The sequence below is a fragment of the Pagrus major genome, chromosome 22 (assembly GCF_040436345.1).
Source record: "Pagrus major chromosome 22, Pma_NU_1.0".
Classification (NCBI taxonomy): Eukaryota; Metazoa; Chordata; class Actinopteri; order Spariformes; family Sparidae; genus Pagrus; species Pagrus major.
In genome coordinates, this window is record NC_133236.1 from 27,736,509 (window position 1) to 27,758,090 (window position 21,582).

At 43.8% G+C, this 21,582-nt stretch overlaps 1 protein-coding gene across 1 annotated transcript in view; it reads right to left on the minus strand.

Moving 5' to 3' along the window:
- ches1 (checkpoint suppressor 1) overlaps positions 1 to 21,582 on the minus strand; it is a 59,847-nt gene that overhangs the window by 19,720 nt on the left and 18,545 nt on the right. Inside the window, exons 2-3 of the mRNA XM_073492960.1 lie at positions 12,940 to 13,539; positions 1,028 to 1,179 (exon numbers count right to left, since the gene is read on the minus strand). Coding sequence (XP_073349061.1) covers positions 1,028 to 1,179; positions 12,940 to 13,521 — 734 coding nt within the window. The 5' untranslated portion in view covers positions 13,522 to 13,539. The remainder of the gene's footprint in view (positions 1 to 1,027; positions 1,180 to 12,939; positions 13,540 to 21,582) is intronic.

Genomic DNA, 21,582 nt, shown 5'->3' on the forward strand with positions numbered 1-21,582 from the left:
TTTGATGTCATAATTTCACAGGTAAATTAGCTTCAAATTAAAAAACCTGTGTCCCTGCTATAAAATTGAGGATTCAGAACAAGTAACCACAGTCTACAAAACACTTCCTGCTCACTTACACCACTTTATTTCAAGCTCCCATGATTCCTTGCGCAAATTATGGGCACGACTTCCGGCAAGTCCTGTCACTTAACTGGAACAGGTGTTTTCCACGGTGGGTTCATCATTCATTCATGAAGGTTATCAACTTTATTGAGAGGATATGACTAACTATTAGTATTGCTTAGCCCCAGCTAATGTTTCTAAAGCCTCCAAAATGCTGCGTTAGTTATCATAAAACATGTTATTCACACTAATTCTGCTGAGCAAACGGAAATATCGTTCATAATCGTTTCCCCAGTGACCTCCCCAGGAAGCTCGTAGATATAAAGATGGACGACGCGGGTCTAGTGATCCAAAGTACAGGTGTGGTCATATCGCACTGATGACTGATTAAGACAACACTCGTCAGGAAATGAACACTTGATCAAACATCAGCATTGATAAGAGCAGAACCTAAAAATGACAGGAAACATCCTTCAGCTTCCAGTTTCCCACCTCCCGTCTGCTGACACGGGGGGTAAACTTCTCCGACATGTTTCTGTGAGGCTTCACCAAACTCTCCTAACAACACAAACCTTTTAAATCCATAATCATGATTGATATGGTGATCAGAATCATGATTTTGCCTTTATTAAACCCGCAGTATGTAGCTTTGGCTGCTACGTGGTCTCCCAATTAAAACGCAATGAAAAACAAAAGTTGTGAAATGCACCACCGAACCATCTCTCCGGGTCTGAACATGTTTTATGATGCATGTGCAAAGCAAAGACAAGTCTAGACCACTTGTGAACAGCTCTCAGGGTTTCTCAATGAGTCCAGTAAAATATAATCCAATCAAAACTCATGAGAGTGATTAAGCAATTAATTAAGTCTATCAGATATGACATATTAACAATCAATCAAGCAATCAGCTAATCCGTCTTACCTGTGGTGAAATGTCTGAGGCAGGGTGGGTGGGGAGGTGGAGGGGGTGGCCAGGCCGGGCGAGTACGGATGATACGGCGTCTTCTTCAGGGCCTGGATCAGGTTGTGTCTGTACTCCGGATCTATGGACCACAGAGAGCCTTTGCCTATGCTCTGAAAGACAGAGAGGGAGGAGGAGGAGGAGGAGGGTGAGGAGAGGGAGACAGATGAGAGAGATGTTATTGGAAGTGCTATCGGGCCCCTCAAAGCAACATCACAAACACAGCGCGGCACACCGATGTGAGCCAACAAGTCCGAAGCCCAAACACCGGCTCAAAGTCCAGACCCGGTGCCACCATTCTTGTTTACCAAACCACCTGTACACACAGCAAAAGGTTCTCATATTCCCCAGGAAAGATAACGCTCGGAGGGGATGGGAATTAAAAACCTTCTCAATGCCACCTCGCTCGATATTTTCCAAATCCTCTGCTTCTCTCTGCTGAAAAATAATCAGGAGGCTTTTTCCTGATTAAGACACAGGGAGACTCTTTAACTTTTTCCACTCCAGAGGCGATGATGGTGTGTATTTTTAGATCAAAGCAGCTTCCCCCCTCCCTCACCTAATGAAGCTGTCGGCTCCCAATCTGAGTGAAAACCAGCCTATAGATTATAAAGAAAGGGAGGGATCTCAGACGGCCCGCCGTGAAAAAACACATTCCCTGTCTCTATCTCGCGCTGACTTCTCCGCGCTTTCATCTTGTCATCTGAACGTGGCAAAAAAAAAAAAGAGGAAAAGATGGAGAGAGAGAGAGGAGTGGAGTAAATATAAAATTAAAAGCCGTCCTGTCTCGTGTTCAGCTCACTTTGTAGTGCTCTGTGATATGATACAGGTACAGGATACAGGGTGGGGAGATGTCATGACTGCCGGCTTCTGATTTCTGCAAATACTGCGAGGAATCTATTAAGAGGGAAATGTCAGATGTGCCAGAGTCGTGCGTGTGAGCATTAATTGGAGACAGATTTGAAAAACCTGAGGAGCATTTTGTATTGAAGTGGATGAAAAATACATTTCTACCACATCGGTGGATCGAGTCAGCCATTCAAATGATAAAAAACACTCCCAGGTGAATGGCATTTGAGGAGCTTACAGCATTGGAAAATGACAGAGAGAGTAGATTTGCCTCCTCTCAGGGTCACGGGCACAAATTCCTCAAATGTCTAAGAAATACTTTAAGCAAAATGCCACTCAGGAGTAGAAAAAAAAAAAAAAAAAGTCCTCTCCTAAAAGTGAAGAATCCGACACAGTTATCAAGCAACTTATTCTTAACTTACAGAAAGGTGTCAGTGTGACATTTAAGAGCAGCTCTGGAGCGATCACACGATTCACCACGCCTGTTTTGAGGAGGCAACAGCCAAGAGACAGGAATTATAAGAGAGTGAATTAATGCAACGTCTGCCCTCCATTGTTCATCAGTTAAAAAACGTTATAGTGAAGGACTGTAGCGCTGCAGAGATGTCAGGACCCTACGAATCCTGCTCTCCAGATGCGAGAAAACATGTTTCCAGCAAATGTCACATCATGCAAAACTGATTATTCCCACTCGTCTTGAATCATATCGCAATCGTTTTATCCATCAACATAATCACAACGTGCTTTTGTTTTACCGCATCATGCAAATCCGGTAAAAAGATCCTCACAGTTTCTCTGTTATGTATGTTGTGTTGTTGTGTGAAAGCCAGTAAACATGATTATTATTTCATTTTTTAAAGTTACTTTTGCTGATGTATGGAGCTCTCTTACGTCTAAGTGTTTTCAATCAGACTAAATAAGTAGAGCTAAAAGTGAAATGTTATTTTTTATCTTTCACTGAAGTCCAAACTTTTATTCAAACACACCGAGGTTGGGGACTAAACTGCAACTGACGCGTGTAACAACAAAACTTTATTATGCTACTGTATTGCACTGTTGACAGCAAGCGCTCTGTTATGATCACGTCAGGAAAAATTAGCACAGGTGACACATTCAGTGTACCAACCAAACTTTAGTATGAATTATTATCAGGTGTAACACTGACAGTTACGCTTGTCAGTGGAACTGCAAAGGCAGGGACACGTCTCACACTGAAAACAAAAAGCTCCAACATCTGACGGTGCTGCAAAACAAATCCTGCTGCAGGCTTCAAAATATGTCACACATTTCCTCTGACTTCTCAGAGTTGTATAAATTCCTTGACGTATTGTATGACGGTAGACCGGAGCCGAGAAGATTAGTCGATTAATCGTCCGGCTTCTTCAACGTGAGGATTTGCTGTTTTTCTGTGGCACGTGTGACAGTAAACAAAGAGTCTCCTGGTTTTGGACTGTCGGTTGGACAAAAGAAGCAGTTTGAAGACTATTTTTTTGACATTTTAAGAGATAAACTGTGAAAATAATCAGAAGATTAATGGATAATGAGACTAATTGTTTCTTGTAGCCCTTCAATACACATATCTAATAAAGGACGAGCATGCAGAGCCTCTGTGGACACTTCGTGGTTCACTGTGTGCCTCCTGATGTCAACAGAATCAGGCTAAAACCGTGTAAGACTGCAAGAAGCTAACAGGATGTGTGTGTGCACTGTTGATTCATGTGTCTGAATCTTTGCATTAGCATGTAAGTCCTGCTGAACACAGGCCATATGTGCCATGTTTTGCTGTGTGTGTGTGTGTGTGTGTATGAAGGTGTGTGTGTGTGTATATGAAGGTGTGTGTGTGTGTGTGTGTGTGTATGGCGAGTTCCCTAGGGAGTGTGATATTACCCAGCGTGGTCTGCTCCTGGGAGTGCTTCTATTACTGCCAGCAACGCCTCTCCTGGAGAGCATGATATTACACACACATACGCTCGCTCCCACAGAGGTGACCCCCACTGGGCCAAATTTCCCCTTGCACCTTGCAGCCCGCCAGCCATTTGTGTATATCTGTGTGTGTGTGCGTGTGTGTGCCTACTGTCTGCCCGCCTGCCAACCGATTAAATCAATGCTCCCTACAGAAACTCTGCCGGGGCTCCTGCCTCTGCCAAACCAGCCAGCCAATCAAAACGCTCAATCTGCAGACCCCCCTCCCTCGGTCGATAGGCCAATCACAGGGCGCAGCTCACAGGAAGGGTCTGTCACCTGGGTTATAGCGGTCGCCTTGGCAACAGGCATCATCTGGGGCTCGGGAGCGGAGAGCAGCCGAAATGGACTTTTCATTTTCTGACAAATTCGCAAAAGTTGAGAAAAAAAAAAGGCAGCATGTCTCAGAAAATCGATTATCACAAAAAGTATTTGAGGTCAGAGATTGGCTTTGAGTTCTCAGCGGGGTTCAACTTTGATACAGTGTGACACAGATTTTAAAAATAGCACACCTCCACAAGGTGGATCTCACAGCGTAGAAAGCAGGTGATACGGGACTGTGGTCTCGACATTCACCTGAAACTGTGTTTGTGATCTCCATTTATATTATTTCCTCCCTCCCGTCCCTTTTGATCCCATCTGGTCTCTCGCTCCTCTCACACGAGCACTATTTTCTGGATGGTGTGTTTATTTGAGTTGCTGGAAGAAACAGTCACACATCAGTGTAGCGTTCGCAGCTAAAGAGCAGGATTACACAACAAATAATCCACAACTCTAAACGTTAACCGCCCTTTTCTTAAGAGATATCTCATCGAGTGTGAGACAAAAAAACTGACTGCATTAGACTTTAAATTGCAAGTTTAAGCAATATTACACTTAAAAGACGTGGATTTAATTATATGTATCTGTGTCACCACACCAGTTTGGAGGAGTTTTGATTAGGAAAGCAGCGTTTTAAGCCTCTGTCTTATAAAACGGCAGAATACTGAGCGATGTACAGGTCGTTTCATGATGGAGAAAACATTCGTACTGTAACTTGCCTTCGACACGTCATAGTGTGAGTAAAAGACAAAAGGGGAAGAGAGAGGCAGAGAGAGAGGCAGAGAGAGAGAGAGATGATTGTGTGTTGCCAACATCTGTTTCCTGTGTTATATAAGCTGTGGGGGCTGGTCTCCCTTGGAAATGGGAGATATTAAAAAGTCCTGCTGCCACTGACCCCGCTAGTAACACTACACTACCGCTACTGCATTCCTATCTGCACTATTATCTCCACACATATACATTTACACCACATGTGCTGTACGTCATGGCTCAGAATAAACCAGGACAGTTCACTTCATTTTAGACAGGAAAATACAACAACAGAAGGCAATACAAAGAGCACCACGCTCGTGTCTGTGAGCTACATATGACGCTACAGCTGAACATGTTTTTACCTGTTTTGTTTGTTACTGATTATTCTTTATTTAACTGTCCTTTTTTTATTATGTATTGACTGTCTTATCTGGTTTTGTAAAGGGCCCTTGGGTGACTTTAAAGGTGCTTATTTATTATTGTTATTATTATTACAGCTTGCTTAGCTTAGCATAAACACTGCAACAGGGGGAAACAGCTAGCCTGGCTGTCTCCGAAGCTAACAAAATTTGCCCGGCAGCATGCAAAACGTTTATTAATTTACACATTATATAATATATATATATATATATATATATATATATATATATATATATATATATATATATATATTTATATATATATATATATATATATATATATATATACTTCCTATTTTAAAATAAATAGTAATGTTTACATTTTTGAATAAACAAACAAACATAATAAACAACATATTAATTAGCGATTAGCTTCGACAGTGCTGCAGAGTTTTTTCCAGCTGCTAGCTGTTCCTGTCTTTAAGGCTAAGCTAAGCTAAGCTAACTGTGCTATGGCTGTCGTTTCATATTTAACGTGAGTGCTGAACTCCTCCTGTAAAGACAGACATCATTCTATTTTTTCCTTCTGTCAACAAACCCACACAAAGACCAAAACAACAGTGGATTGATGCTATTAACAAGCCCTGCCTGTTTACCCACAGCCTGATATATCTTACTCCTCTGTGCCACGGAGCTCTATTGTTGTCACAAACACATTAAAAACACATTAATGAGCCTCACTGTTGCTCTGGGTGACATGTCGCATTATTACAATGAGCACAACCGTTGCATTTTTATGTCAATCAATCCCACATACAAACATCCCGCCGCTGTAATTCTCACTACAGCACCCAAACATGTATTAATCCGCAGCTGAAAATAGTCCCAAGAGATATACGGTCAGACAGTATTGACAGAAGGGTTGGACATTGCAGTATTTTGGTTTTCTCTGAAATAAAAGAAGAATCCCAGATGATGGGGCTGGTTTTGCCAGTGAGAACATGTCACTTAAGCAACAACTTGCCACCAGAGCCTGTGAATCGGACTCAAGTATGTAATATTAGACCAACTCTTGCAGATTAGTCATGCAAAATTATTTCCAATTAATTCCTATAATTTTCTTTTGTATCAAGCTGCAATGGAGTTCATTTGCCTTACTCGATACTGCACATCCTGCGCATGCGTACATTGTTACGCTGAAACTACATATCATGCAGCCCTGATCAAAAGATGGACGTATCGTTGGTCCTCGTGGGATTTGATGATCATACGTCGAAATATCCTTTCAACTCTTCAATCAACCACAATATTATAACAGCTGTTATAATGCAGCTATATACTGACCCGCCACCGCAGCTGCAGCTTTAAATAGTTTAATCATAATTAGCAATGGCATCCATGTACTGTGGAGAGACCCATTTCAACAGTTCATACTGGCTACGATGAGAAGGGAAAGTAAATTTTGGTTTTCAGCTCGGTAATGAAATGAGATTAAAAAAACAGATGAGTGACGCACAGAGAGCACAGAGCTGCCACAGAGAAACATGCGAGGACATCAGCATAAGAGGCTTTGTTGTCCGCTGCCTTTTCACGAGCGATATGACTTAACCTACACAAACCAATCTAAAAGTATTACAACTGCACACAATTTCATGATGGACGTCCACAGTCGGAGTAAAAAAGCATTACCCCGGTTGCGTTTAAGCCTGATTAACTGCGATACAAGGATCCGTCAATACTTAGTGCATATACACAGATAAACAGAGGATTAATAATATAGCAGCTATAGGTTAAGTACAGCGCGGAGCAGATAGATGTCAGGACGCCGATTAAGATACTGAGTACAGTTGAGGGGAAAAACAGCGTGAGGTCTGAATGCAGGGAGAGGAACGTTGAGCTGAAACATGACGGCGAAGAAGAAGAAGAAGAAGAGGGGTCATATTTCTTCTGATGAAGCTGCAGACACAGCCCATTTCTGTTCTTATTGAGGCCATTTAACAACAATGGGACAAATATGCCCCGTCAGGTGTGAAAGTTACATATCGGCTGGACTACAGGCAGGTTTTTATCAGTGAATAGAAAAGTTGAGGTGGGATATGTGTTAAATTCCTTCTACAGGTGTTGTAAGGACCAAGCTTTTTTTTTTTCCCCAGGTGGTTTTAATTTAAGCCACAAGCTGTGAATCTCATTTATATATTTTTTTCCATTTCGTTTCTATTGCATCGGCTGTTACGATCAGGAACACAGACACAGACAAAGTTTTCCTCAAAGATAAATTTGGGGCAAACGTTCAAAAACTTTGCAGGTCACTCGCCAAAAACACTGGAGACATTTCCAGATTCCCTCAAAGACTCAATCCTGCTGGAATGAAAAGTATTTCATCCAGTTGTCATTACATTTTTAACCAACCTCACAATGTGCAGCTCTAATTCTTAAATCTGTGACTAGAATATATTTATAAACGCACGCTCATAAAGTCTCTGCGAAAACACTGATTACACGAGAGGCAGCCAATGTGAGCGGCTCCCACAGCTCGTATGATACGTTGTCACTTAGCAATTAATTTCAGCGAGGTCGTTTGGGTTTTGGGTCTTCCTTCGTTTGTCACGGCGGCATAATTTTTCGCAATCCGTGAAAGTTCTCCAAGGACGCTCCCCGAGAACCAATCTTACAGATGTTTAAATTGCTTCCCTCAGGCTACACTGAACAAATGCTATGTGTCAACAACGCTTGTCCTCACACTCACGACTCTCAGTGACAGAAACAAACAGGTTACACACTCACGTAGTTTTAAATAAGATAAGAGGAAATATTGCAAAAACAAAAAGCCAGCCATTAGAGCTTGTTAAAGAAGTATTGACTGTGTTTAAACTTGTAAACACTGACGTATGATCACCTTAAATAAAGTTGTTCTGGCAAACACATCAGCCAAGAATGGGCTTTTTACACATCAAGCAGACAGGATGCAATGTGAGCAATTATTTGGATGCATGCTTTCTCTCCAGTGAGTTTTGTTTGCCTCGAACTGCTAAATGAATTATCTAGCTCTCTGCTGTTATGTGCTGGGTATGTGAGTCTATGGTTCAGTCTATAAAATGTCAAAATAAAAGTGAAAAATGCTCATCACAATTTCCCAGAGCCCAAAGTGGCGTCCTCAAACTTTTTTCTTTTCTCAACAGTCCCAAAACATAAAGACTCTTCATTTACTATCATTCAAGACAAAGAAAAGCAGCAAATCCTCACATTTCAGACACTGTAACCAGCAAATATTTGACATTTTTGCATGAAAAATGACTTAAACAATTGATCAACCGTTACTACTGAACATGGGGTTCATGAAAGCGGTGAGATTGAACCAAAAACAGGAAAGTTGCGGACCACAACACCAAAACAACAAGACACTAAAAACTTTCCCGAAAGCTTATGAGACATTCTGAATCAGGTGGTACCTCCCTTTCATGTTATCATCATTGATTAACCGATCTTTGGTGTCAAAATATTGATCAGTGCACCTTTTAAAAATGTTTAAAACATCTCACTTACAGTACGGAGTCGCTAGTTTAATGCTAAACCCAAAGTGTTGCTACATTGCGGCTGGATATCACCGATGTTTTCATTGCTTTATCACTTATAACTGATGCACGCCTTCGTAAGAACTCGCTGACTGTTTTGGGTGTTTCGTAAAAAGGTTAGATGACCTACACCCACCAGCACGAGCCTACCGATACTTTTTGTGGTCTTACTGTAGCTTTTGTCTTGGTTGTCAAAGGTGGCGTGTCTGGTGACTGCATGCTTTGAATCCATATAATAGCCCGAGAAAAATAAACCATAAGAAATATCATTAATGTGAAGTGATCTGACACAAAACACAGTCAAATTAAATTCATTTCTGGTGGCAGAGACCCGCTGATAAATAAAAAGACCTTAATCAGACAAATCTAAGCTCACTCCAGATGCTTTTGAGTTCAAAAATAATCAAGCCGTCCTCTCATCTGAACCGGGCAAGGTCAAGTTAGAGGTGACGCACCGAGAGAATTCATGGTGAGTCTGTTTTCGATTACAAAACTGCCTCTTGTCTCCGCTGTGATTTCATAAGAGGCTTTGAGAAATATATCTGTGTGAGTTCGCGTGTGCGTTTTGCGCTGTTACAACACCGATCTCCAGCGCTGATCCACCAGTCTGAGGGCAACAACACTTGTCATTAAGGCATGTCATTCAGCACAGTGAGGAATCCTGTTTGTAAACAAAGCCATGGCAACCGTGGGACTCGCTCTCTGTCACGCTCGCTCTCACAAGTTCGCACACCCACACTCAAGACCGACATGCATGCACATGTACACATGCACACGCACATACACACATGGAGCAAGCAAGCTTATTCTAAACGAGTCCCCATCTTGTCATCTGCCTGGATATGACCCAGAAATACAGTCACTGGAACAAATAGGCCACTGTCATATTAATCTCCACCTCTGTAAATTGATGGAAATATGATTTTGTGGCGTTCGCGGCGCGCCATGTCTCCCCGCTTCCTCCTTTTTCCCGCTCTCCCTTTCCCCCCCATGTGCGTCTGCAGCGCCCTATCTCCTCACAACGATTGGCTTGACCTCCCCCCTTAACCAAATCCCCTTTTTTCTTCTTTTCCACAATGGGCGACGAGTGAAACGACGTAATGCAACATCAAGAAGAAAAAAATAACTTGGACCCCCGTAATTGCATGCTCAATTCAAAAACAGACATAAACAGGTAAGGGAGAAAGCAAAGCCGGGAGAAGAGAAGGAGTATTCACATGCAGATATTCTCAGTGAAAAGCTTTGAATGGCAGAGTCTGACTAAAATTACAGAGATTCTGTAATTGCAGCTTCAGATAAAGCACAGCACTTGGCAGGTAGAGTAGGAGTCTGCAGAGATGTGCCCTCATTTCTACACCGACACAGCGCTCGCCTGTTCAGTGTGTGTGTGTGTGTGTGTGTGAGAGAGAGAGTCCTTTTAAGCATTCATGCATGCTTGAGAGTGTGTGTTTGTTTGTGTGTCAGACGAGCCCTGTGTGTGTGTGTGTGTGTGTGTGTGTGCGTGCGAGAGAGGGGGGTGAATAGGTTTGAAGGGTTAATTAGCGTGCTGTCTTAAACGGTGTGCAGCGACAGGAAGACAAGACAGGCTGTCCTTGCCAAAATCACCTCTACACATGCTGCTCCACACACACACGCACACACGTATACGCAAAAACACACACACACGCGGTACATATGTGCATATAACACAAGAGGAGGACACACACACTCATTCTCCCCCACTCAGCACCTCAGTGCCCATCTGAAGCTCACACACACACACACACACACACACACACACACACGCCTAAGTCACTGAAGCCAAATCAGTTTTCCCGTTGCTACAGCAACAGCATACTTTTATGTCAACTGCAACCTAGTTACTATGGAGATATGTATACAAGAGAAACTCTGTGCCGTTGTAGTCAAGGGCCAGATGACAGCATAGCGTGAGGGTGTGTGCACAGACACACACGCACACACACACACACACACACCATGTCCTCTACATCCTTCATCCATTTTGTTCCTCAACACACACACACACACACACACACAGACGCACACATAGCTCACGCTGAAGGAGGAGTCCAGGTTCACACGCTGGTCAAGAAAACATAAAAAAGCTCCCGTATCCTCCAGTATAATCTCAATCAAGCTAAACACGCAAAGCTAGCATTGATCCTGGCTGTTTGTCCCCCCACCCCACCCCCCATCACCACTACCACCCCCCAACACCCTCGGGCAAGATGAAATCTAAAGTCTGCTGGCATCTGTGTTATTAAATCCTCCAGTATTAATTTAGCACTAATTGAGTGAGGGATTCATTCCCTGTTTACCCGAGTCTTTAATGGAGTAAAATCTGGATAGGAAAAGCCGGTATAAAAGACTGTATCGAGGCTTAAATCAAAAGCGAAATGCTGTTCCCACAGGGGGAGCGCAGAACGTCTGAGTGAAAGAGAACTATGAAAGCAGAGATCATCAACTATTGATAAGGCCGAATCTGGTACAGCTGTAGACAAAATACAGAATATGTTTGACTTCAAGTTGGATATGCCTGCAAACCGCTGATAACTGTCTGGCTGTGAAATAAGTTATAACCACACATGATAGAGTGAGTAATAGGCTGCGTATTTACCGTGTGGCAGCGGTCTTATTTCACCATGTAAGTATTCAGACCGTGATTGATGGAAAGTGATGAAAAACCCCAGCGTTAGTTTGAATTGGGGCCGGGCATCATTTGTAATTTTCAATAGGCGAGCCAGTGTTCGAGGAAAGACTGCCTGAGAGAAGGTCAAATCAGCCAATTAGTACTTGTCACTGCTCCATCCAAGGAGGATGTAAACAAAACTGTGAAAACACCTGTACACCGTGAACAATGATATTATATTAGACGCCACATAAAAGTGCTTTTTCAGTTACATTAAAGGAATAAAACTTGTAGGAAATTACACAAATATATACACGAGCCGCTGTTTGTTTGACCGCAGCCAGATTGTGCCACTGAAGTATTTTATCAGTATTTTATTTAAGAGTTTGGAGCTCGAGTGTATCAAGATTAAAACAGATCAAATAGCTCTTTCGCTGCATGAGAAACCAGATTAATTACTGCGATACTTGGAATTAGAGTTGTTTTGATATTGATACTGGGGAATTCCTAAAATGTGAGTACACAAGTCCGTATCAGAGTCTGTGTCAGGAAGAAAAAAATGGTATTGGTACAACTGAAAACTGCTCGATTACTTTCCTCAAACATACATTTTACATAAAAAGTAGCCTAATATTCAATGAGACAGCTTCAAAATCTTCACTTTGATTAATGAAATAATCTTAGCTAACGTTTGTGACTGTCACATGCCAACGAGAAAGAAACTACTGTTGTCTCCACTTTGGCTGCTGAGCTACTAATACTGGGATCCCTAAAATTGCTTCATAATTACTGTAAAAAAATATTTTCTACATCAAAAGTAAAACAAATAAAAAACTGGAGTTAACAACAGCTAGTAAAAATGCATTAAATCGACAAGCGCAGTGAGCTAACGCTAACGGTAGACTGTTGATCTGCAGACAAAACCCCCCACTCTGCTAGACAATTGCCTCACTCTCTTTTAAAGTCGATAAACGATGCAGAGTAGTCTTTCCTTCTGCGACAATCAATCAAAAGATTGACATTAAATTGACTAAAGCAGATAAAATCTAAAAAGGTGAAGCCTGCTAACGTCATTAATGTTGATCTTTACTTTAAGGACACAACAGGACAACTCATGTTTTAAGGCAGTCATTGCTAAAAAAAGTTGGGATCTGGATCACAGAGATACTATTCAGTACGTTAGTTTACGGGATATATAACACACCATCATCGTCATACCAGAATTTTCAAACTGAAGTATTTCTTGATCAGGTCAGGAAATAAAATCAAAGAATAATATATGAACTCACAAAGAATCAGAGGGTCACATCTGAGTTCAGATCACTTCATTTGCTCATCAATCAATTCAATCCAATCAATCAATTGTAGATCAATACCCAGCTCTCTGCTTGAGGGAAAACATCTCTACACAAATACTGCCGTCTCTACCTGGCTCCGGTCTTTATCCACCTTCTTGAAACACTTGTTGAGCGACAGATTGTGGCGCACTGAGTTCTTCCAGCCTGTGGGGGCGCTTGCAAAGTAAGGGAAGTGCTCCAGGATCCAGCCGTAGATATCCTTCACCGGCAGTCGCTTGTTTGGCGCATCCTCGATGGCCATGAAGATCAGGCAGCTGAAGGAGTACGGCGGTTTTCTGTTCGCCCCTGCTGCCAAGTCGTACGCCGAGTGTGCATCGCCGAGCAGGGGGTCGTCCGGGGAGGGAGACGAGGAAGAAGGGGAGCGCGGGTGCTGACCGTCGGGGTCCTGCAGGGGGGAGACGCTACGCAGCCCCGAGTGGCTGAAGCTGTTGAGGAGGTCGGTGCTCTCGTGGAGCCAGGACAGGCTGGTGAGCTCCTCGTCCTCGGCCTTGGAGAAGGAGGCGGACAGGGACAGGGAGAGGTCAGCTGCCTCCGCCTCGGATGCTGCCGTGGCGGCGTCCCCCTGCCGGTACGGCGGGCTCATACCCTGCGAGGCACTGGCTCCACTACTGGGGCTCTGGGCCTTCTTACTGGGGGGCATGGTGGGTCCCATCCAGCCCAGGGCTCACTCCTGGAGAGGGAGACAGACAGAGAGTGGAGAGAGGGGAGGGGAAAGAGAAAAAAAAACGAGGTCAGCTTATGAAATCCAGTTGGTTTCTCACATAAAGCTTTCATTTTCGTTAAAGGCCAAAGGGTGGAGACATGCAACAAGATTTCTGACCACACTCCCAATTAGACCGTGTTAGATGTGAGGGGAAAAGTATACATCATCATTTTTACTCCGGGCTTTCTCTCCAATTCTGACTGGGATGGCAAATTTAGTGCTTCATTGGTTGAGGAAATCTTGCCTTGTACAACTACCCTCTAATTACTAGTGTACCAGCAAAGTATTGACGCTACACGGGGTTGCTGTCATAACACACTGAATACCGTTCAAGGTCTAATAGTTGTAGGGTCACAGAGATGATTCCCCCTGCTTCGCCATCTATTGTATTTCGGTGGGTCGGAGCAAAGGACGAGCGTTAAATAGACTTTTAAGTGCTGGATTTAACAGTACAAATAATGTCCGATGGTCAGACTTAGTTCCACAGCAGGGGAATGATGTAGAGATGATCATGATCATCGGGGAGATTTGCCAAAAACACACACAAACACACACACACGCAAAAAAAACAACAAATTAGAGTGAGTTCAAATCCAGCCCAATTCTAATCAGGCCATTATTCTCTGAAACATAAGAGCAACGCTGTGCTCGTTAGACGCAGGCAGAGCGCGGTAATTGAAGGGGACTGGGGCTGAGTATGGCAACCACAATCAGAAGGCTCGCAAACCAGGCCTTTGATTGTCCCCGAGCACAGACAGCTGTGGGAAGGACCCAGGCAGCAGCAGCTACAGCGAAATGTAATCTGCTCTCCCCTCACCCTGTGAACATGTTTCAGAGTCTGGACACAAATACACACACACACCCTCCTCCTCCTCCTGCTCCTCCTCGCTAGGATGCACATGTTTCCACACACACACACACACACATGCACGGATGCATGCAAGTGAAAGCGCAGACCTAAATTTGCATTCACACACAAAATTCTCGCAAAACAGGGTGGGGGGGGGGGGGGTTACAAAAAGGTTGCAAGCATTGCGAACACATGCAAACATGGTTGAATACGCACATGCACTTGATGAAAGCACACGCACGCACATGCACGCACGCACACACGCACGCACAGACCAGAGAGCAGCGCCATTAGGACACGAGGATTAAGTCCAGATATGTTCTGGCTGGCCCCCGTGTGGTGCGATCGCTCTCTAATCCAAGGTGATCATCGGCCGATCTGTCCCCGCACTCTGCGTGATTGACTGACAGCTGTCACCCATGGCAACCCGCCGTGCCGTGACAACTGTCAGCTCGCTGCAGCTCCGGCCGATGTGTCTCCATGGCAACAGAGGAAAACAACTCATCTCCTCTCTCTACTGATGCTTTTTCCTTTTCTCCCTCCCTCTCTCTCTCTCTCTCTCTCTCCCGTCTCTGTGTGTCTGTCTCCCTTATTTTTCTCCCCACTTTTTCCACCAGCGCCGATAACTCTGCTTAACAGTGTTGATAGGCTGTAGTGGAAGGACTGAGCTAAATATAGAGTTGGTGATGTATAGCTGCTATGCTGTTGCTCCAGCCTATAGTCACCCCCGCTGCTCCATCCATCTCTCTCTCTCTCTTTGATCTCCTCTCTCCTCCTCTTCTTCTTTTCACTCCTCACACTTTTCTTGACAGCGCGCGCGCTCATTCAACAAGCTGTACCTGTCTCGAGGTGCGGCGTTGTTGCACCAATATTGACATTGAGCGTAATGAATTCAAATTGCCCCGGTTGACGATAACGCCGTGGCTGAAAATAGTCGGCGCAGAAAAAAAATCAAAGGGATGGGCGAGGTGGAAAGGGGGTGTTTGACAGGCTTTTCAAGGTGTGTGTGTGTGTGTTTATGCAGGCTTGTCACGGTGTGTGTTTGTGTTTGTGCAGGAGGTGAGGGCACCGCGGTGACATTGTTCCTGGTGGGAGTCCACTGGAAGGCAGAGATGGCTCTGATGCGCTCTTCCTCTCCATCTCTCCTCTTCCTCCTCCTTGTTATGTTGCCATAGCGGCAAGGGGGCCATGAAACATTACGGCTGACAGTAAAGTCATCTCATTTTACTGTTGCTATGACAACAAACTCCTCACTGTTGGTTGGGGCCAGTGCGAGCTGCCGCCCAAGCCTCGTGCCTGAGTGTGTGTCTGTGTGTGTGTCTGTGTGTGTGAGTGTGTGTGTGCCACCATGTCTCCCATGGGCTCTCATAAAGCTTAACACACTTGCTCAGCTCTAAACAAACTTTCATGCAACTTCTACAGCGGCCCCTCAGGACCAACTGCTAAAGGACAAAGGCAGATATCGCTCAAGTTCAGACTAAATGATGCCTGCTGTGTCTCTGTGTGTGTGTGTGTGTGTGAATGTGTTTCGAGTGTGTGTGTGTGTGTGTGTGTGTGTGTGTGAGAAGCATCCTCACATTTGTTTGACAGATGGGACTGTGCTATTCTCTCTGTCGTCTTCATTCTCTGGATCTCTTTGTGTTTGCATGCTTTGTTTTGATTTGTGTTCATCTCTGTTTGGCATGTCCACATTTGGCTTAGCGTGTGCATGTGTTCCCCCCCCCTCCACCAGCATTTGTGTGTGTGTGTGTGTGTGTGTGTGTGCACGCATCAGACTGTAAGCACACGCTCTATATCAAAGTGTCCGTGCATACCGATGCGATTTATAGCAGCCGTAATCTGCACGGTGCGTCTCTTGTTGTCGCTGTGACCCTGGCACCACACCGCTTCTGTTTGCACTCTGCACCCCTGTTAACATGGACCTTAAAAAGACGCCATTCAATTACAGCAAATGGCTTTTCTCCATTTGAAACACCGTTCTTGAACGCTTAGCTGGTGGCACACTTAAAGTCGGCTTGTTCCTATTATTATGCTGCCATGAATATAGTTTCTGTGAGAGTCTGGCAGGTAACAAAAGGCTGAAAATGACCGATTTCAACTTCCTCCACCAGTGAAACAGCTTTCTTTTCAGTGGCGTTAATATAAATGACGGCAACAGACAGGTAAGTGTTTAGTGGATTAACCCAGACATAACCAGCAGAAGATGACATTTTGAAAACTGATGAATTGTTGTGCTAATTCGCCACTTTTTACATGTCACTTAAAGACTAATGTTAACAAAGCGGAGCAGTGATCAGTAGTAACAAACAAGACCAGCTGACCGACACACAACGCAGCAATAAGCAACTTAAACAAACTCAGTGTTGAAGAATAAACTGTATGCTCGGTCCGCTTCACCTCAAAAAACCCTGCGATTGCTCAGCGTCTTGAACAACGATGGCTTCACCCGGAGCTAAAAGTGCAGCAGAGAGGATGCGCTCACTGCTGCACCGAGTCTGAACTGAACTGGACACCAAACAACTGGAATTGAATTGAGTTGAATCGTGAGCTTGCCAAAGATTCACACCCAAGATCGATTACAATCTACAATTGTCAGATCCTCCCCTTTCTTAAAATGATGAACTGTTTCTTTAAGCCCTCATTTTTATCCATAAACACTAAGTTTACCTCAACAACTAAGTGTGTGATTCAGCTGAATGCTGCAGAAAAAAGCTATTAAAGAGACCCTGAGTTTGTCAAAGTGCTATTTCTAAAGTTGAGAATGAAGCCAGAAGGCGGGAGACACCCGTCAACCATCACAATTTGAAAAAAGTTAAATTTTTGAGGAAGCACACGACCCAAATTTCACCCCAATCTACACCAGAAATCTAATCTAAATTTGTTTTTGCATGGACTTGTTTTGTCGCTGCATGTCTGAAAAGATATTGACGGAGCTAAAGGTCCTCGTCCTCGGTGTGCTGCTTGGTTCCAGCCGTATCGAGCCTCGGCTGACAACGGTGCGCCATTTAAAAGAAAAACATTTTTAAAATCAATATATCAATACGCCCTGCTGTCGTCTGCAAAAAAACCCAAAAGGGTGAGACACAGTGCTTTTTCAGAATCGAGAGCGAGCAGTGCACTAATTCACATGATCCATCCTCAGATCAGAGGTGGTCACAGACACTTATTTGACAATCAGCTCTCATATTTCAATGCACTCAGATGAGAGCTTTGTTTGTGTTTAAGGTTTTAAAGATAAGACTGAACGCAAGCCCAGAAAATGTGCTCATTTTGAAGACAGTCACTGGCCTCGATGTAACCCTGCTGACCTCTGACCCTCTGAAGCCTTTGTGACTGGAGGCGGAGGCCACCAGTGTTTACACGGAGGGGAGAAGGTTAGCAAACCTCCTGTGAGAGTAGAGAGGGTGTTGGCTAATTGACAGCCTAATCATCTAACACTGCATTCATGCTCTCGCAGATACTTGTCTAAATCACACGCCACATTTACGTAATCCTCAGAAGATCTTCATTCTCCCCGTTGGCAGCTTTTTTTTTTTTTTCTGTCTGACTCGCAGGCAGAAGCCAGAAGAAACATTTCAATAATGCACTTCATCTTCACTGTCTTGTGCTCCAATATTAGCCAAACTGACTTTCAGAGAAATCCCCAAGTCATCAAGTTACAGAGCCCCCCACCCCCCCCCCCCCCCCCCCAAAAAAAAAACACATCAATGCAGAAATATTAAAATACAAAACCAAGATGGGCTCATGACACGCTGTCAGCGTCTTCACGCTCTGCTCCGGGCCTCGGCGGACTGAAAGCGACTATTACAACTTTGTCAGTTTGATCGCAGCTCATGACATATGTTGCATGTCACATCCTCCTGCTACTCGCTTTCCTGTCAGTCTTCACTATACAGCCCAATAAAAGCCAGTGCCATGAAAATAATCCCCCTACCCCCAGAATGGAGTAGTAATAGTAGTGTAGGAGATAGTGTGGCGAAGAATGGAATAGTGGCTGGTAGGAGTTATTACTTTGCAGAGGGGGTGAGCTGAACCTTGTGGCTCCTCTGGCCACAGTGATAAAGCAGAGAGTCAGATGCACCGAGGCAAAACTAATCTGGAGTTTTGATGACAAAAGGACGACCTTTATCCCTCCTACACATATGCCGGATGGATGGGAGAGGAAGGACCAACAGAGAAAGCAGGGAAAATGAGAAACTCTCTCAGAGACTGGAAAATAATAACTTCTGCTACATATATGTCAACACCGTTTGTAGGAAGCCTTGTGATGTTCTCCATTTTCAGCCCGTGAAATCGTTTCCCCTCCTTTTTCCGTATTTCCTGCTTCTCCCTGACGACAAATATCAGGGTTCCACAGGGCTTTAAAGGAAGCAGAGCAGGACCAATCACATCCTATAAGGTCTGACTGTGTCTTCCTTTTATGTCATCCACAGCAGCAAAGAGTTATGGAATAGAGGTCAGGGGTCACGGCGTCCCAGAGGACTGCTGCTGACCCCTCGGCTGCCTGGCAACACACACAGTCGCACGCACATACAAACATGCGTCCATTCAGACATCTTTGCCTCCCTCCCTCCCCCCGTCCGAGGACTGATCTGGTTTGTACAGAGGACGATGATTCACAGAGCGCTGCTGGACTGGTTTGTGCTGGAAAAGCACACATTCACAAAAAACGACAAAGTCTTGTTCCAATAAAATATTCATCAATGTCTGTGGTGGTATAATATACTCCAGTGCTGAAATGATTAACTGATTAATCCAATTTACAGATCATTTTCTATTTTTTTTCAGAAGGTTGCTGCTGAATTTTCAGTGAAATTTAATTTCCACAGATTTAACAGACTTGAGATGCTCAGTGATAAATCACAGATGTGAACTTTTGTCCCTACAGGAAGAAAATGTACCTTTTATAAAGCTTAGAGTGCATGTGTTTCATATTATATCTGTTGTAAAGCTGATTTAAATGCTAATAAATAATGTAAATAGTCGACTTTTGCCACTACATTGTGTTTTTAGTAACCGTTTTTATTGTTGTAATTGCTTGCCACTGTGCTACTATACAGTATATTGCTTATCACACACTTGCTTGAGTTGTGGTGTATGTAGTTTCAGTATCTTATCATGAATGTTCCTGTGATTCTCAGCCTGAATCAATTAGCTGTGTTGGTAATTTACAACACCTTGTCACCTCGCTGATACCACCGATGTGTGAAAGTTTACAAGAACTTGGCATGGGTAGAGTCTGTAGTCATGCTAGCAGCTCTGTGAGACTCTGAGATGCTACATGCTAAAGCTAACATGGTAATATGCTCTGTGACAATGCTAACAAGCTGATGCTTGACAGGTATTTTATTTACCATGTTCGCAATCTTAGTTTTTTAACATGCTGAAAGTAGATAATTAGTGCCAAACACAAAATGCTGCTGGAGTAATGTCATTAGTTTTACAGGTATCTGGTCATAAATCAAAGTATTAGCCAGTTTTTTAAACTTAAAGGATTACCTAAGTTATTAAAATTCATCCTCAGAGGTACACAAATGTCTGTACCAGATTTTGTGCCACTACATCTACTAGACGATGACTTATTTCACTTGGAACGGTGACAACTTTGACTTGCTAGAAGGAAAGTCAGGGGACTTCCGAAGTCTGTGGGATTCATCCTCTGGGGATGCCGCGATTGTCTGCAGAAAAAAAATTCACGATTGCCTTGGCATCCAATAAATTGTTGAGATATTTCAGTCTGGAGCAAAGTGGTGGACTCACACGCTGACATTATTATCCAGAGAGAGCGGCATGGCTTGTTTCCAGCCTCTGAAATGTGAGGATTGGCAGATTTTCCTCTGTTTTTATGCCATTGTAAATTGAAAATCTTTGGGTTTTTGGACAGTTGATGCAACAAAACAAAGCAGTTTGAGGATGTCACTTCGGCTCTGGGAAATTCTGATTGGCTTTTTGTTTTTATTTTGTTTTTTTTTACGATTTTGTAAAATTTTACAGCCTAAATAAAACATGAATCAGTCGGACAGTGATCTAAAGATTAATCCATAATGAAAACAGTAGGTAGTTGCTGCTCTATTGTAACACATAAGGTCCAAACAAGTACAAAATCAGCCATATCTGTAGTGTATATAGGACGAAAAACTTAACTACTTGAGAATATATTAATAGGTAAAGCGCCTTTTGTCTGCACCCGTAACGTTATGAGTTTGAGTTCAGAGCCTGTCGCACTAGAGGATTAAACACCTCCCCTCTGTCTATTGGCAAACTAACTAAGCAGATAATAAGCACATAATATACAGTGTATTTAGGGGAGCCGAGCCCCAGAACTTTCAAAGTGAAAAATGATAGCACAGAACACATCAATGGGGCCACTGAGAACAGCAGCGCACTGTTTAACTGGAAGAGAAAAAAAAAAGCCGAGGTACACACAGTAACTAAGAGACAAGAGCTCAGGAAGGACACGTGTAATGTATGGTGCCAGAAAATCAAATATTGTCAGTGAATAATTCAAGACAACACACACAAACGCAGACAGACACACACACACAGACACACACAGCCTCCGTTCTCCAAAGTAGGCTAACCAACAAAGCAAACAGACATTCATCAGGCAAACACCGAGTAAGTTTGGTGTGATTCATCAGCAGCCAGCGATCATGAAGTCACGCTCACCCTCGCTCTCTGAGGACGGCGAACAATCACACACACACACGCACACACACACACCGACACACACAAAAGCAAACTGAGGTTATGAATGTGAACACTTGAAGGTGACTTGTGTGTATGTGTGCAGCCTGGAGGTCCCATGGTGGAGTGCAGGGATATAATGTGTGTGTGTGTGTGTGTGTGTGTGTGTGTGTGTGTGTGTGTGTGTGTGTGTGTGCTGGACTGACTGCGACAGTCAGGTCAAGCTTAAAAAAAGCCCGGGCCCAACGGCTCTAGACTTCCATGGTAATGGCCGTGACACACCACGAGCACATGCAATCACACGTTCGAGCACGCTCACTCAGTTGCTCGCTCGCTCGGTTGCTCTTTCGGCCGGTCCAATCTTTTTCTCAGTCACTCAGTCCAGGTCGGGTCCATGTGCTGTCCTGGTGCGGCTTTAAGATTGTATGTGTCAGAAAATGACATTTCTTTCGCTACTACTGCCAAATTTCTGT